Source organism: Elephantulus edwardii, unplaced genomic scaffold, assembly GCF_000299155.1.
Source record: "Elephantulus edwardii isolate Elephantulus edwardi_28Jun2011 unplaced genomic scaffold, EleEdw1.0 scaffold00034, whole genome shotgun sequence".
Lineage (NCBI taxonomy): Eukaryota > Metazoa > Chordata > Mammalia > Macroscelidea > Macroscelididae > Elephantulus > Elephantulus edwardii.
In genome coordinates this window covers 16,347,698-16,365,567 of record NW_006399784.1, presented here as the reverse complement: position 1 = coordinate 16,365,567, position 17,870 = coordinate 16,347,698, and the positions used below count along the sequence as shown (strand labels likewise).

The 17,870-nt window shown below is 37.4% G+C and overlaps 1 protein-coding gene across 1 annotated transcript in view; it reads right to left on the bottom strand.

Annotated features, from left to right (window-relative positions):
• The window catches only part of DCHS2 (dachsous cadherin-related 2), a 393,558-nt gene that overhangs the window by 56,975 nt on the left and 318,713 nt on the right, over positions 1 to 17,870 (bottom strand). Inside the window, exon 14 of the mRNA XM_006884496.1 lies at positions 4,230 to 4,343. Within this exon, the coding sequence (XP_006884558.1) occupies positions 4,230 to 4,343 (114 nt within the window). The remainder of the gene's footprint in view (positions 1 to 4,229; positions 4,344 to 17,870) is intronic.

Sequence of the window (17,870 nt, the reverse complement as noted above, 5' to 3'; positions counted from 1 at the left end):
ATACAGTCAAAGGCCTTTGCATAGTCAATGAAACACAGATAGACATTCCTCTGCTACTCTTTGCTTCCTGCCAACATCCATCTGATATTGGCTCTAGTGCCACAACTTCTTCTAAACCCAGCTTGTTTGTCTTGTAGTTCTCCATTTATGTATTATTCTAGTTGTTTTTTAATAACCTTCAGCAGGATTTTGCTTGTGTGTGATATTAGTGATATTGTTTGCTAATTTCCACACTCTGCCAGGTCACATTTTTTTGGGGAATGGGAATAAATATAAATCTCTTACAGTCAGTTGGCCACATTGTTGGCCAACTAGATTTCTTGGCACAACCTGGTGAGCATGTCCAGGGTAGCATGTCCAATGTCAACTGCTACTCCATCAATTCTGGGGCCTTACTTTTTACCATTTCCTTCAGAGGAGCTTATGATAATTAAGACATAGTTTAATATAATTAAGACATTGTAAATGTCAACCTTTGCTGTGATCTTTGTGAATGATGCACAAACTATGGCACAAAAGGCCAGAAAAACACAGTTCTTGTCAGACTCATATAATCATAAATTAAAGCAATGATTCATAAAACATTTTTGTAACTTTTCATACTTGAGATAAAGTCATTATACTTTAATAACTTTTTTGTTTTATTAGAAACTTTTTAAAGAGATATTTATTTTCTTTTATAGATTGCTGCTGTTGGTGTTACGTGGCATCCAGTTAAGACCAACTCATAGTGATCCTATGAACCAAAGATCTGAATCCTATTCTATTCTGAGCCATCCTCATACTTCCTGACACACAAAAGCCTACTGCAGCAGTCACTGTATCAATCCACCTTGTCGAGGGTCTTCTTCTCCTTTGCAAACTCTTCACCTTTCCTAGCATAATGTCCTTCTTCATAGACAGTCTATGGTTCAAGTACATTCATAAAATACATACTCTGTGCAATTAGGCACAACTCTAATAAGTGTCATAGGTGGCACCTGAGAGAATCTTAACTAATGTTTTGAGAAAATTTTCTCAACAGCAATATTGTTATTATTGTTATATGCTGCAGCATTGGAACTAACTCCTAGCTGACTCTCCAATGCGTTTTTAGAGGCAGTGAACCATTTGGGAGGAGACTGCCTATTTTTTTCCCCAAAGAGCAGGAAGTAAATTTGAACCATGTGACTTTGGGTTGCTAGCACAACTTCTTATCAGTAGGTCACTAGAGCTCCTTGGACAGCAGTATGATAACATACATACTTGAACAATCTTTATGATAAAAGAAGAATCAAAATGTTTGATGAATTGCACTTACACATGTACACACACACACATACAGAAGAAAGGGAAACTGAGCTGCTCCTTTGTTCGTATGAATCCTGGGAGAGGTTTATAGTGACCCTCTGTACAACAGAAGGAGCTCTGATGGTTCAGGGATAAGGAATTGCACTGCCAGTGCAAAGGCAGGCAGTTCAAATCCCCTACCTGCTCTGAAGGGAAAAGATGGTCAATCTGCTCCCATGTGATTTACCCAGAAGAGCATTTGAAAACATTTGGAGTGTCAGCTATGAATAGGTTCTGACTCAATGACACGTAACAACAGCAGGTACAATAAAGTAAAACCGTGTCCTATCCTGTGGTTGCAATCACTGTTAATCCATCTTACTAAGTTTTACTCTCCTTTTTCTGACTCTCTATTCTTCCAAGCAATATACCCTTATCCAACTAGTCTTTCTTGATAACATGTCAAATTATAAGATGAAGTTTCACCATTCTTGTTTCTAGTTTCACTTTCTCCAGAACAGATTTTTGTTCTTTTGATACTCCATGGTAACAAGTAATATTCTTTGCCAACGCTACAATTTAAAGATATAAAATCTTCTTTATTCAACTTTCACATGTACATGAGGTGAAGGAAAATACTATAGATTCAGATGGGAGCACTTTTGTCCTCAAAGTAATACCCTTGTTCTTTAGCTCTTTAAAGACGTTTATGACAGCACATTTGCCCAGTGGAATATGTTGTTTGATTTCTCCATACTGTTTCATGGATCAAAGTAAAACAAAATTGTTGACAAATTCAATCTTTTCTTCATTCATTATGATGTTGCCAATTGATGCAATCATGAGAATTTTTGTTTCATGTTAAGTGAAATCCAAACTGAAGGCTCTATCTACTCTTCGATCTTCTTCAATAAATGTTTCTAGTCCTATTCTACAAGTGTGCACTGTCTATATCACGTAAGTTGTTTATGAGTCTTCCTCTTATCCGGATTGCATATTATTTTTATATATCCATGTGTGTTGTCATACATTCACTGTTGAAAATTGCTTTCCTACTTACTAACTTTGACTTTTACCACATGACCTAAGCAATGAGGGTAAAGGCTACAGGGTCTGTGAGTGGATTGAGAAATTGCCCTGACTGAAGAATTATATTTGCTGCCAACCTGAACTGTAGCCTTTTGAGATCTGTGTGGCCATTGCAATGGATTTCAGACTCAGCAGAGTAGTGCAATTGGTGTTAGAATTAGCAGGAGTAGGTATCAGAGTGTGGATGCCATGTCTGACCTTCTGGGAATTGGTTTGTTACTGTGGATGCTACTCATGGAGGCAGTGCAGACTAGGGGAGTTAAAAGAGATTTGGATTAGCTCTTCTTATGCTGTTATACTCTTTGTGTGTTGAGTTTCATGGATTATTTTTCTCAGCAAGCAGATTAATTAGGTATGTTTAAGTAATATAACCCTGTTACACACCTTTCCTGATTTAAACCATGCAGTATCCCCTTATTCTGGTCAAACGACTACTTCTTAGTTTATGGACAGATTCCATATAAGTACAATTAAGTATTCTAGGATTCCCATTCTTCTCAGACTTAGCAATTAATTTATTATGATGCACATAGTTGAATGTACTCATAGAGCCAATAAAGCACAAGAAAACATCTTTCTTATATTCTCTACTTTTAGCAAAGATCCACATGAGATCAGCAATGATATCGCTTGTTCCATAACCTCTTCTGAATCCAGGCTGCATTTTAGCAGTCTCCTAGTCATGTACTACCCCAGGCATTTTTTTAATTGTTAATTTTAATAAAACTTTATATATACATTCAGCAAATATAATATTGTTTTATAATTTCCACATTCTGCTGGATCACTGATTTTTTAAATTGGCAAAAGTTTTGCAAATTTCAAAAATATAGATCTCTTCCATTTGTTTGGCCATGTACCTATCTTCCAAGTTTCATGACATAGATGAGTGAGTGCACCAGGGCGGCTCCCCCTCACCGCTAAACATTCTAACATTCCGAGAGTCCTTAGACACCTGAACTCTGATTACATAATGGCTTGGTGATATTCACAAATGGTTCATTTGTCAACAAGTTACCTGCACTGCTGTTCAGTTTAGTGATGGATGAAGAGATAATGACTTATAGCAGGCTACCAGAGATAATTTGGTGCCTGAAGGTTTTGTGGACCAAAATGGCATAATACCACTCTGGTTGAGGGATTTTACTTGGGAAATCACCCCCTCTCGATTCTTCCCATATGTATGTGGTACAGATTAAACAAGGCAGTTGTATGGTAATATAAAAATTATTAAAAACATTCTTCTTGAGGTTTGACAATGAAGCAGTAGATATGTATCTACTACATACTTGTTAGTCAAGAGTATGTTTCAAATAATCAATTGGTATTCGTTTAAAACACAATAATGGTCTTATTAAAATTAAACTTAATACATGCAGTATTTGGAAGTAATTTCTTTACCACCACATAGAAACCTTACCAGCTGTCCTTTTTTGTTGCATTGTTGACATTCAGTGGCAAATTAGAAGACTCTCCAATGAAAATTGCCTAAGGCTACACATATGTGCTTATTTTCAAGCAAAATTCAATATCAATGACTTTCTTACTATAGCTGTAATTGTCACAAATAGATGAGCAAATAATAAGTAGAAACCAATTTATCTTAAATTAGATGAATGGTAGGATAGGCATCACGTAATTTGGAAATATGAAGGATAGTATCCTTCATAAGCACATATAAGTGAATAAACAGTTCTTGATTGCAATACTTTGTCAGTTACCATAAAAAACAAAGAACTTTTTGTTTACCTTTCAAGTAATTTACCTCTAGACATTTATACCATTCAGATGCTTATTTTATGGAAGTGTTTATAACTAGTGTCATTAAAAGGAACAGATAATAAAGCTAACATTGAGTAGAAAATAATTACCTGAGTTGGAACACAGAGAAAATATTCCATCTTCATTTCCACTAAAAATCAAATATTTAATGATGTCCCCATTTGTGTCAAGAGTAAAAGCTTTCACAGAAACAATAGAAGTACCTGTAAAAAAGTTATTAAAAAGAACTCCTTTAGAAAAGGAATTTTAGTGAAAACTAAGAGCAAACAATTGAGTATGTATTATTGGGCTATTATCTTTCACTTAACAACATAGAGAGAAACCAGTTGGCCTCATGGACCAAAAGTGATGCTACCAAGCCAAAGGTGGGTGGCTCTAATCCATGGCCCTAAGGCCTGTCTTTAATTGTTTTTGGTGAAACATTCTTTTAGGTTGTATACCCTGGTGTGTCCACTTGCCGTACAGAGGTAACTTACTGATGTGTCTAATGCGATAATGGTTACCCATGGTGGACAGTGCTTGGTGGCGCTCCCTGATTAAAACAAGCTTGGAATCAGGAGTGGCATCCACTCCCACAAATAGCTTGCCTCCAGAAACGCTATGAACCTGGAGTAAGGATGAAAGTCACACAAGTGTTGAGGACTTTAGTTCATAGGGTCGCTATGAGTCACCTGCAACTCGACTGCACTTAACAACAACAACATCTTTCACTTGTTCATTCACTTATTCAACGATTACTTACTGAGTATCTTTAATAAGTCAGCTCCTATCCTAGGTGTTAGAACTTAGTGGCAAACAAGATAAAAAAATCACCCCGGTAGAGAAGGATGAACATGCAATTTATTGTCTCTGAAAATCCCTAGAGGGTCAACCATGGGTCTGTTATGACTCGACAGCGAACAACAACAACAACAACAACATCATCTTTGTGGTATTACAGCAAGACATTAAACACAATTAAGCAATGCAGGTGTCATATTATGTTAAGTACTCTGGAAAGAAATGAACAAAAAAATAGGACAAACAAAAAGCTAAAGCAGAAAATAAAACTGACTGCCATTTAGTCCATTCTAACTCAGAATGACCCTATGCACACTCACTGAGTCAGAACAGACTCAAAACTGACCTTCCAGAGGGTTTTCAGAGGCAGTCAGGTGTCAGAACCCCTGGAAATTGGCTTTTCTAGCTTTTGTGTTAGTCCCTTCTAAGGAGGGTGGTGAAGGGAGCCTAGTCTCCAACTACCGTAACTGCAGACACATGGTTTTACAAATCATAAGCAGCTGTGGGACCAATTTAAAGAGAGCACTTTCCACACGATGTAATCCTGGCAACAACAGTGATGGAGGGAGGATGAGGAGACTGTGGTACTGCTGTAATGAGACTGTGGTAAGCTGTAACTAGAGAAGTCTTGAAAATGTAAGCATAATTAAAGATTTTCCTTGCTGAACTGAAACCTGGAAAAGTTGACTTGTAAGTGCTCTGAGATGAGGTTTGCTCGATGATTGAAGAAACTTGAGGCTTCTTGCATTTGTGCTGCTGAACTGAAACCTGGACTTTAATTAATTGTGAAATTGTGTCTTGCTGTTAATCTAGCTTGAGACTGTTGTACCAAACCTGGACTTATAATGATGGTATTCCTTGCCTCTTCAACTTTCCAACTGATTTTCCTAGTAAACCCCACAAATATAGGTAAATTCTATGAGTCTTGCAATGAACATTCATATCCAATGATTGGTAGAAATAGGTGCAGGAGCATGGCGGGTTGCCATGTCTGACTCTGTAACTATTTGTATGGTACTGTGGACTTTGTTGATGGGGACAGTTCCCCTCTATGAAGTGGACACATCATATTTGACCACCCTCACAATGCATCTGCTCTTTTTGCGAGCAATAAGTCACACAAGGGGAGGCTGCCAATCCTTCTTCTGAGGAGTCACCAGTGGACCCGACAGGGAAGGTGTCAAACTAGTTTCCAAGGCTATCTTGATGGAAGAAGACAATGGCACTTCTTTTTTCTCATCCCAAGCATCTATTGTTGTTATGTGCCGAGTTACCTGTGACTCATAGCCACCCTATGTACAGCAGCTCTAAAGTCTGCCATGTCGTGAGCCTGTCTCACTGATGCTGACACACCTACCTCCATCGGCCCAGAATCAATTCATCTCATCCAGGGTTTTCCTCTCCTGTATTGTCTCTCCACCCTTCCAAGCATGATGTCCTTCTCAGTGTTTATCATTCTCTTAGTCTTCTTAATATATTGCCTTTCCTCTCACTCATCTAAATAAAACTTCAATGTTCTTTTTTAATTTTTTACTGTCTCCCATTTTTTTCATCCTGAGTAACCATTCAAGAATGCCTATGAGACAGTGTATATTAATGAAATACAATGTGAATTAATTACTGTATGAAAACAAATAGAAAAAGAATGATTATATGTGCGTATAAACTTTTCTTTAGCTTTTTAGAATAGTGGCTTCATACAGCATTTGCCGTTTTCTGGCTGAATTATTTCACTCCCTATAATGTTGTCTAGGTTCATCCATGTTACTCAGTGTTTCATGCAGAAGAGGATTCTAGAAGGAAAAACAATAACAACAAAGTCCTCATGATGAGAAGGGGCTTGTTTTATTGAAAAACAATGAATGAAAGTGGTAGAAATTGAAAATTCTATGGCAGAACACTAAGTCACAGGATAACAGTATTGGAGCCGAAGCTCAAGGGCAAGAACCTTTCCCCGTAAGTGCCTCAGACAAAAATCTTTCCCAAAAGATGGTACATGGGATCTGAACTTAAATCTTCCTACACATGAGACAGGCATCCGCATGAGAGACCAGCAGTAGTGCAAGGTGCAAGACATCACAGAAGTGACTTGTCGCCAATGCCAAAATATCAAGAGTTGGCTGAGGGGAGGGCAGAGCTGGAAGGGGTAGGCAGGTGTGCAAGGGATGATAATGTAGCAGGGAAAGAAAAGGAACAAGACAAATGCATCGGGGTCAGGGGCAAGGAGAAGTGTGTAACACTGAATGCACTGGTTAGTCTATAAGGGGAAGTGCCTTTCATCTGCTCCTTTAGTAAAATGTCTGTTAGATAGTGTTCTAAAGATAAGCATCCAAAATAAGACAGACTAGGAAGAAGGATTGGCCATCCACTTCTGAAATACAACAGGCCCTTGAAAACCCTATGTAAAATAGAGCACATTAAGAATAAGCTAACTGAGACGGAAACTGAGGCTGAGCCCCTAAATTTGGAACCACCAAGAAGGAACATTTGTAAGCAGACACTAATGACTAGAACGTGGAGTGTGAGAAGCATGAATGTAGGAAAACTAAACATCACAAAAAAATAAATTGAAGGCATAAATATTGACAGATGTTAGTGAAATGAGATGGATTAGCATGGGGCATTCTGAATGATATGTCATTTGATCTACTTAGCTGGAGATGAAAAGGTGAGGAAAAAATGAGGTCACTTTCATAATTATAAAGGCTGTTTCTAGATCCATATTTAAACACAATGTTGTAAGCAACAGGATAATATAACATGCATACAAGGAAATCCTGTGAATACTACTATCATTAAAATATATGCACCAACAATCAGAGTCAAAGAGGAGGAAAGATATAATTTCAACCAACTTTGCAGTCAGAAGCCAATCAAACATGCAACCAAAAATGCATTAATAATAAAGGGTGACTAGATTGCAAAAATTGAGAGTCAGGAAAAAGGATCAATAGCCAGAAAACATGGACTTGGTGACAGAAATGAGGCTGGGGATAGAATGATAGAATCATGCATATCAATTCATTTTATTTATTGCAAATACCTTTTATAAGAAATATAAACACAAGCTATACACATGGATGTCACCTGATGGTATGCACAGGAATCAGAATGATTATATTTATGGAAAGAATTGCTGTAGAAGTTCAATATCAGCAGTGAAAACTAGGCCAGGTGCTGACTGTAAACAGACCATAAACTACTCCTATAAAAGTCCAAATTAAGGCTAAAGAAGGTCAAATGAAATCCACAGGAATCAAACTTGATCTTGAGTCTATCCCACCAGAATTAAAAATCAACTCAGGAATAGGTTTGAATCCTTGAACACTAATAAAGGGAGACCAGATGAGCTTTGGGAGGATATAAAAAATATGATCCACAAATAATGCAAAAGGTCATTACAAAACAGAGAAAGAAGAGCAAAATGGATGTGAGAAGAGACTCTAAATATTGTACTAGAGCACCAAGAAACCAAAGCATAGGGAAGAAATCAGGAAATTTGGAAGTTAACAGAAGATGTCAAAGGGCAGCATGAGAAAACAGAGTATTATAATGAAATGTGCAAAGAACTGGAGTTAGAACATCAAAAGAACTGAATTTGTTCAGCATTTCTTAAACTGAAGAAACTGAAGAACAAATTCAAGCCTCAAGTTGCAATAATTATGGATGCTTTGGGCAGAATATTAAATGATCCAGGAAGCACTGAAAGAAGATGGAAGGAGTATAGAGAGTTACCTTACCAAAATGAATTGGATGACAGAGAAGAATTTCAAGAAACAATGTATGACCAAGACTGCGTGGTGATGATGGTAGAAGTTCAAGCTGCTCTGAAGAAACTGGCAAAAAACAAGGCCTCAGGAATTGACAGCATACCTATTTGACATATTTCAATGAGAAGACTCTGTCTGCCCTGATGCATTACCAAGTTGTGCTAGGAAGTCTAGAGGACAACTACCAGGTCAACTGACTGGAAGAGATCCAAAGTTCATCAGGCATACATCCTGTCACCTTATTTTTTCAACCTATATACAAAATGTTTACATTAGAGCGCCGAGAAGCCAAAGCTAAAGGAAGAAAGCAAGAAATCAAAGAGCTAAACAGCAAATTTCAAAAGGCAACCCAGGACAACAAAGCAAGATACTATAATGAAATGTGCAGAGAGCTGGAGTCAGAAAATCAAAAGGGCCGAACTCGTTCAGTGTTTCTTAACCTGAAGGAGCTGAAAAACAAATTTAAGCCATGGGTGGCAATACTTAAGGATACTTTGGGTAGAATGTTAAATGATCCAGGAAGTATCAAGAGAAGATGGAGGAAATACAGAGTCACTGTATCAGAAGGAATTGGCTGACACAGAAGAATTTCATGAAATGACATATGAGCAAAAATCTATGATGATGAAGGAGGAAGTTCAAATTGCTCTAAAGAAATTGGCATAAAACAAGGCTCCAGAAGTTGATGACATACCAGTTGACATATTTCAACAGACAGACACTGCCCTGGATGTACTCACTAAGTTGTGCCAAGAAATCTGGAGAACAACAAGCTGGCCCAATGACTGGAAAAGATCGATATGTGTTCCCATTCCAAAGAAAGGTAACCCAACAGAGTGTGGAAATTATCAAATAATATCATTAATATCACATGCAAGCAAGATTCTGCTGAAAATTATCCAAAAATGTTTGGAACAATATGTCAACAGAGAACTGCCAGATGTACAGACTGGATTTAAAAGTGGTACTAGGGATATTATAGCTAATGTTACATGGATCTTGGCAGAAAGCAAAGAACACCAGAAGAATGTCTATCTGTGTTTTACTGACTATGCAAACACTTTTGTCTGTGTGGATCACAACAAGCTGTGGCTGACTCTGAGAAGAATGGGAATCACTGAACATTTGATTGTGCTAATGTGAAACCAATACTTGGACCAAGAGGCAGTCGTCAGAACAGAGCAAGGAGACACTACATGGTTCAAAATCAAGAAGGGGGGTCCATCCAGGATGTATTCTGTCTCCATACCTTTTCAATCTGTATGCAGAACAGATCATCTGAGACGCTGGGCTGTACGAAGAGGAATGTGGCTTCAAGATTTGTGGAAGAGTCACCAACAACCTGCATTATACAGATGACACAAGCCTGCTTGCTGAAACTGAGGAGGACCTGAAGCGCTTGTTGCAGAAGGTCAAGGACTGCAGCCTCCTATGCTCAACATCAAGAAAACAAAGATCCTCACCACTAGGCCAATTGGCAGCATCAGTATGGATCGTGAAGAGATTGAGATAGTTAACAGTTTTAGTGTGCTTGGCTCCACAGTCAACACTCTTGGTAATAGCAGCCAGGAAATCAAGAGACGAATTGTACTGGGAAAGCTGGCTGTGAGGGACCTCTCAAGAGTACTAAAGAGCAATGATATCAGGCTGGAGACTAAGGTGCTCCTGATCCAGGCTATAGTTTTCGCAATTACATGCTATGCATCAGAGAGTTGGACAGTGAATAGGGATGACAGAATGATAATTGATGCCTTTGAACTGTGGCGCTGGAGAAGAGTGTTAAATATACCATGGACTGCTAGGAGAAAAAACAGGTTTGTCCTGGAGAAGGTGAAGCCGGAATGCTCCTTGGAGTCAAAGATTCTGAAGCTTCGTCTGACATACTTTAGGCATGTTGCAAGGAGGAACTGGTCCTTGGAGAGGGACATCATGTTTGGCAGAGTGGAGGGGCAGTGAAGGAGAGGAAGAACTTCTATGAAATGGATTGATTCTGTGACTGGAGTGGTAGGAATAAGTATGTTTGAGATGGCTAGGTTGGCACAGGATAGAACAGCGTTTAGAGCTCTTGTACATAGGGTTGCTATGAGTCTCAAATGACTCGATGGCACATAATAACAACAACAACATATGCAGAATAGATAATTTGGGAGGCTGGACCTTATGAGGAGGAATATGGTATCAGAATTGGAGGAAGACTCACCAACAATCTGTATAATACAGATGACACAACCTTGCTTATTGAAACTGAGGAGACCTAAAGCACTTGTTGCAGAAGGTCTTAAATATGGATTGAAGCTCAGTAAAAAGTAGACAAAGATTTTCTCACCACGGAGCCAGTTGGGAACACCATGAGAGATGAAGAAGAGATTATTAACAATTATAGCTTCCTCGGCTCCAAAATTAACAATTTTTTCACCAGCAGTCAGGAAATCAAAAGATGAACTGCACTGGGAAAATCTGCTGTCAGGGACCTCTCCAGAATACTGAGAAGCAATGATCTGTCTAGAAACCAAGGTGTGCCTGATCCAGGTCATGGTCTTCTCAATTACTTGCTATGCATCAGAGAGCTAGATAATGACTAAAGATGACAGAAGAAGAATCAATGTTTTTTTAGATGTGGTGCCAGAGAAAAGTCTTGAATATATCATAGAACAGCAAGAAAACAAATAGATCTGTCTTGGATAGAGCGAAACCAAGTTTCTCCTTGGAATCTACGATTTTGAAGCGCCATCTCACATACACTGGGCACATGGCCAGGAGGGACCAGTACTTCGAGAAGGGCGTCATGCTCTGAAGGGTGGAGGGACAGTATAGGAGATGAAGACCCTGGAGGAGATGGATTGATGCAGTAACTGAGGCAAGGAGGGTACGTGTGTTGGAATCAGTGAGACTGGCTCAGAACAGGGAAGGCTTCATAGTTCTACATAGGATAACTATGAGTCACAGGAAACCCGACAGCACATAACAAAAACAAATGGTAGGCAAGGTCAGATTTTATTTTTAAAGAAATGTGAAATCATGGAATTACTATAAGAAATTGAATAAAAGTATATGATTTTACTTTTTAGAAAATATCACTCTATGTAAAATACAGAGAAGTCAAATATGATTAGAGAAGAGAGATAAAAAAGATAAAATGGAAATAGTGCAAATGAAAAACAATGGCCTAGAATAATGGAAGAAGAAATGCAAAGAAATAGACACATTAAGGATCTTGGCACTTGCACCAGCAATGAACAATCACTTAATGAGTAAAAAAGATGTCATTTGGCAGTTGTGTAATAATGACATTTTGGCAGTTTTACAATGATGTAGTCATCCTCCATTTTCATATAATGCTGATATTCACATAATGAACTCGTATTTAGAGAACATAATCATGTTGCTAAGTGAGGCGCGCATGTGCTATTTTTTGTTAAATAGTTGAATACTTTAAAAGTCTTCATTGCAAAGAACATAAGAAATAAAAGTCCCTATAACAGCCAGTAGGGAGCCCTGGTGGCCTAGTGATAAGAAACTGTGCTACAATTCCAAACAGACAGAGTTCAAATCCTCCAGCTGTTATGCAGAAGAAGGATAAACATCTCCTCCTGTGTAATTGACTGCCTCTTGCAAACCCACTGGAAGATCATCCAAGGGTCAGTTCTGACTCAATGACACACAACAATAACAACAATAATTATAGCCAGTATTTTCTCCAGAAGAATTTAAAAAACTTAAACACAAGGAAATAAAATGCAATGATCACTATACATATTAAAAGAAGTATATGCACAAAATTAAAGTTCAGAGAAAATTCAGTGGAAAAGGCATACAAAATAATTTGTCATGGAGAAATAATAGGAGTACTGAAATTAAGTGTGTTATTTTCTCTAGAAAATTATGTTCAACATAAACTGTGACAAAGTTTAAAAAACATTTATCAAGATTTGCAAATAGTTCATTTCAAGCCACTTATAAAGTCATTTAGAGACAAAGTAATGGATTTTAATCAATCATGGCAGAATCAAGTTACTATGCATGCTGACTTATCCCAAATTGCACCATAATCTGAAGCTTATTTTATTACATTTCAAGAGACATGTTGTTAATATAAAAAATATCTTACATTGTTTTGCAGGAATATGCTTTCACAATTACAACATGTTTTATCTTCAGTGCTCAATCACGGTTTATGTTTCCTGATACAATCTATGTTTCTAGCACAGAAAACTTTATTTCAACTGGCTTGTCATATATTCTTAGGAATGACAGTAAGAAGAGAAACAGCTATGTACACAAGATGTACAGTCCTACTGACAGCCTCTACTTCATGGGCTATGATGCTTGTTATATGCCCAATTACAGAAGAAAATATGGTGATAACTGGCATGAAAAAGAACAAAGATGAGGACAGTATGCCAATAAGAATCACAGATGGCCTCCCTCATAAAACGAATAATCCTGTTTTATTGCAAATAAAGCTTTCATAATATCAAGTTAAATTGTAGTACACAAAGAATGTCATTCACTGAAAATACTTCAGACTAGATGTTCAAGTCATCAGAGTGTTGCAAATATTAATACATGTTCTTTCTCTGAGAAATCTTAAAGTTGAGGTTCTTCTGAAAGAAAGGGACATAATTAAAGAGTCGTGAATCCTTCCATGTCTCTGCTTTTTACTGTGTATGTTTATAAGAAATGTTTCTTTCTGTAACATAGGTAAAGAGATGGCTTACCATCTTTACGACCATCAACATTGCATCGTTAATGCCCATGACATTACTTAAATAAACATAAGAATTTAGGGTTTGCATGTCTAGGCTTCCAGAAGTTTCACTTTCTAATTATTGTATATATATAAAAAATGTTTAGTACATTTTGTGTTTTGCATTTCCCTCTTTACAAAAAAAAAAGCCCAAACAAACCAACGAACATTAAAAAAACCACACTACTTTGAGAAACAGTGAACTATAAATTTCAAATCAGAATTTTGCAATTACTAATTACTACTGCTGTTACTGTTACTATTATAGGGCACACTGTGGGCCTAATGGTAAGAATCCACCAGAGCAGCTGGTGGATTTGTACTGTTGACCTTTTAGTCAGCAGCATAACAACCAATGCACAACACTGTACTCCTTAAAATAATTACAAAATCATGACATTCATGAATTTGAGACTAAAGCGTGCTTGATTCAGACCATGGGCTTTTCAATCACTTGCTACACTGATGAGGGTTGCACAATGAATAAGGGTGATAGAAGAATGTATGCCTTTGAACTGTCTGTTGAAAGAATAGGGCTGAATATCCCACAAACTGGGATATTCAGATATTATATTGTATCTGGGATAAAACAGATTATGTCTTGGAGAAAGTGAAGCCAGAGTGTTCCTTGGAGTCAAGGACAGAGATGCTTCATCTCATGTACTTTGTGCATGTTGCTAGTAGAGGCTCTTCCTTAGATAAGGACATTATGCTTGGAATGATGGGGGATGGCAAGGAAAGGTAGATGACACAGTGACTTCAACAATGGCCTCTAGTATATTGGAGATGTGAGACAGGCAGTAGATACAAGACAGGGTTTGGATCTACTGGTTGCTATGAGTTGTCCTTGACTAGTTGGCCCTTAATAACATGATATTCAGCACTGTTTTTTATGTTTGGTATTGCAGACCGAGGGTTTTAATAATGAGACAGACAATCAAGAATGAGATAGAACAGAGAGGATAAAAACAGGGGGCTAATAGTTCTTGACTGAAGGGCCCTGATTTCAGCTTCCCTGTATCTTTATTGAAAATTATCAAGAAGCAAATCACAAAGAGAATTAAACGCAAATGAAGCGAAACTCTTTCTATTGAAAACCTTCCCCTTGACTTAGGAGGGAAGAGTCAGCAAATACAATGCAAGAATCCTGTAAACCCTTAAGGATTGCCTTGGTGCCTCAGGGAGAATTCCATCCTGAAATAGCATTCGTTTATTACAAATATTTAGTATTGGCTTCACATCGTTTGGTGCCATTGAGTTGAGTATGACTCACAGTGGCCCTGTGGACAGCTGACCTGAACCCTGTCTTATCCTGTGATCATCCTCTCTGACACACTAGAGTCCACTGCTGAAGTCACTGTGTCAATCCCTCTCATTCGGAGTCTTCCTCTCCTTCTATAGTCATTAGTAAATAATGCTGGAATTTTACTTCTTTATTCTCAAGCAATAGAGGAGTTTTCTAATGGCTGACTTAAGAGAAACTGACCTTTTAATGATGATTTTTTGTTCTTGCTGTGTACAATCAAGTCAGATACAACTGGCACAGTAGGTGATTGTTCCTCATTCTTTAGTGGAGCATCTGGTGGATTCAGACTGTGCACCCTTGGGATTGCATTTAATGTAAGAAGGAAAGTTGATTTGTCTCTCCCACCTTCCCATCATCAAAAATGGCTGAACACATGCTATTAAAGCTTTCAAAAAAAATCACCCTTGGGTTGAGACCAAGCATGGAAAATGTATCCTTGAAAGGAATAATTTTCCAAAATTTGTGAAAAAATGAAAACCAGGCTTTAAAACTTAAGGGGTATGCAATCTTGAACACATTTTCTTTTGTGGATACACTCCCCCCCAAAAATGGAGGACGTTAGGAAAAAGGTGATTATTGAGTTTCATAAGCTTTAAAAAAAGAGATAGGAAAAAGGTGATTATAGAGTTTCATAAGCTTTAACAAAAGAGATACAGAGAAAATAATTGTGTACAGTGGGTAATAAATAATATCAACTAGATCTGAAGTATATTTTATTGAGATAACAGAATTTAGGGGGGATATTCTTTAAAAGAAATTATTATAAGGTTTTCTCCATTATGGACATTGTAAAGTATAAAGACTCTGTTGCTATTGAAATTATATTACTTAAAATCAAAGAATGACCACACAAAAATCACAAATTGGATGGTAAGTTCATCATTACATAACTGTCAAATTTTATCATTGCAGAATTGCCTAAGTACATCATCACATAACTGCCAATCACTGAGAAGCATGGCCCAGTGAAACTAACAAATAATCTGAACCATCATAGGTAGAACTGTTCTAATTTTTGTTTGTTTTTATTTTTTGTCTTGTTGTTGTTTTAGTTTGTTTTTAGAATTACTCTAATTTTGCAGTTTAGTGATCACTGCTGCCAGATGTGTGCTTTTAAAGCACACACACAAAAAATCGGATCATTTTTTCTACTACGATAAAATACTGAGATAGTCCACAGGTAGGAGAAAGTGTATCTAGACATGGCTGCATTTTACTATCTAACAGTACACTCAAAACAAATTAGAAAAAGGCAAATATTACAAATTATCCTTGGTTGTCCTTACTACTTTTCTAATTTTTTATTTACAGAAGAGTATATTTAAAATATGAACTTGAGAAAACTTAGCTTTATTTCACTGTTGAACCAGACTGTAGATTGTACTTATCAAATGAAGTTTCTGACTATCCTTCACATTTTTCAGCCACTCCCTGTTGGAGCTGTCAAACCCAGACTTATACCTTGCCAGAGATCACAGCCAGCATCTATCCAGAAAGAAATGTTTGAAATGTTTATGTGTGTGTGAGCGTGTGTGTGTCTGTGCATGTGTTCTTTAACTTTGACGATGAGATACACTTGCCTATCTCCAATATTCTCAATAAAAAATGCAAATGAATTAAAAAATCTCAAATTTGCTTTCACTTAGATTAAAGTAATGTCTTTCACGATAATTATAGCTGGCTGCCAGAAAATAAGACCTGCAAGACACTATTTTGATAATTCTATTTGATTGCTACAGCAAAACTTCAGGATGAAAGCACTGTTACCCTCAAAATAACCTGAAACTAGGGTTCAATATGCTCAAACAACATATATTACTTTAAAAAAAAGAAAAGAAAATTCTGGTATCTCTAGTAAATGTTTTATCCTACTTTTTACTTAAATATTAATCTAAGTTCCATGTGAATCCCAGTTTTCAAAATCAAAACAAAATACCTCTGTGATGATCCTAAGAGCTCTTCAAGCTGTCGCCACAACCACTCCTTTCCCTTTCAATGCCAAGCCCTGTAAAAGACACTGAATGTGCTGTCTCCACTTCTTCACTTTGCACTTCACTCTGCTCTGGCTTCTAACACAAAACCCCAGTGAATTCCATTCTTGGCCAAGTTCTAATCCTCTCCTAAATTGCTAAACTCTGTTCAGCCTAACACAATTCCTTTTAGCAGCCACAGCTGACACCAGAGTTTGTGTTAGGCTCCAAGATATCTCTTTTCTTGGCCAGAATCCCAAACAACTTCAACAGAACAAACTTTCTTCTCAGAACTTCCTTTCTACACTCCAAGCCCTTTATTTTGTTCATCTTGTCATTTTCTTATTTCCTTATCCTTCATATTTAATGAAGGATACTTCTTATTTTCTACCCCAAACCTACTATACATCACCCCAAGTACTTTCCCCACCTCCACCAAGGCAGGAAAGGTGCTGTGCACTTTGGTTGGGCTGAATTCTAATGTGTGACAACTCATCACATTTTTTTTTCATTTCCTTTTTTAGGATAGACCCCAGAATTATCTAGTTCTCTCTTTTTCAGTTCATTTCAATTTCTTCTAGAGGCATTACTTCTCCAAACTCCTACAAAATATCATTTCTGCGTTAGGTTTTCTTCTTTCTACTGTAAGCTTTGTCTGCATGTTAGAATCTCAGTTAAATTCCACCAATTCCACCAAGCTGGTCCAGTGTAAAAAAAAAAAAAATCATTTAGCTGGATGTAAGAGAAAGACTCCCTGGTAAATTGATAACATTATTGTTGTTGTGTACTGGTGAGTTGAAACTAACTTACAGCTACCCATCAGTGAGTTTGGAGAAGCTATAAATCACATGGTAAATAGCCCATCCCTCTCCCAGCAAATTACAGATTCAAACCCCATGCCCTTGGGTTGGGAGGGCAACTCCTTACCAATTGGCCATCAGAGCTCCCTGGAACCAACCACTATGTGCAACAAATTCTTCACACAATCATCCTCACCTGGTACATAAGTGACTTTTTAAAAAAAATATTTTATTAATTTTAATGAACATTTACAGAGATCTTGGATTTTCATTCATTCATTGTTGCACTTTTTTCTTTACCCCCCCTCCCCCCAGTTCGCTCCTCTCTTTGAAAAGCAAAAGATAAACTTCTTCGTT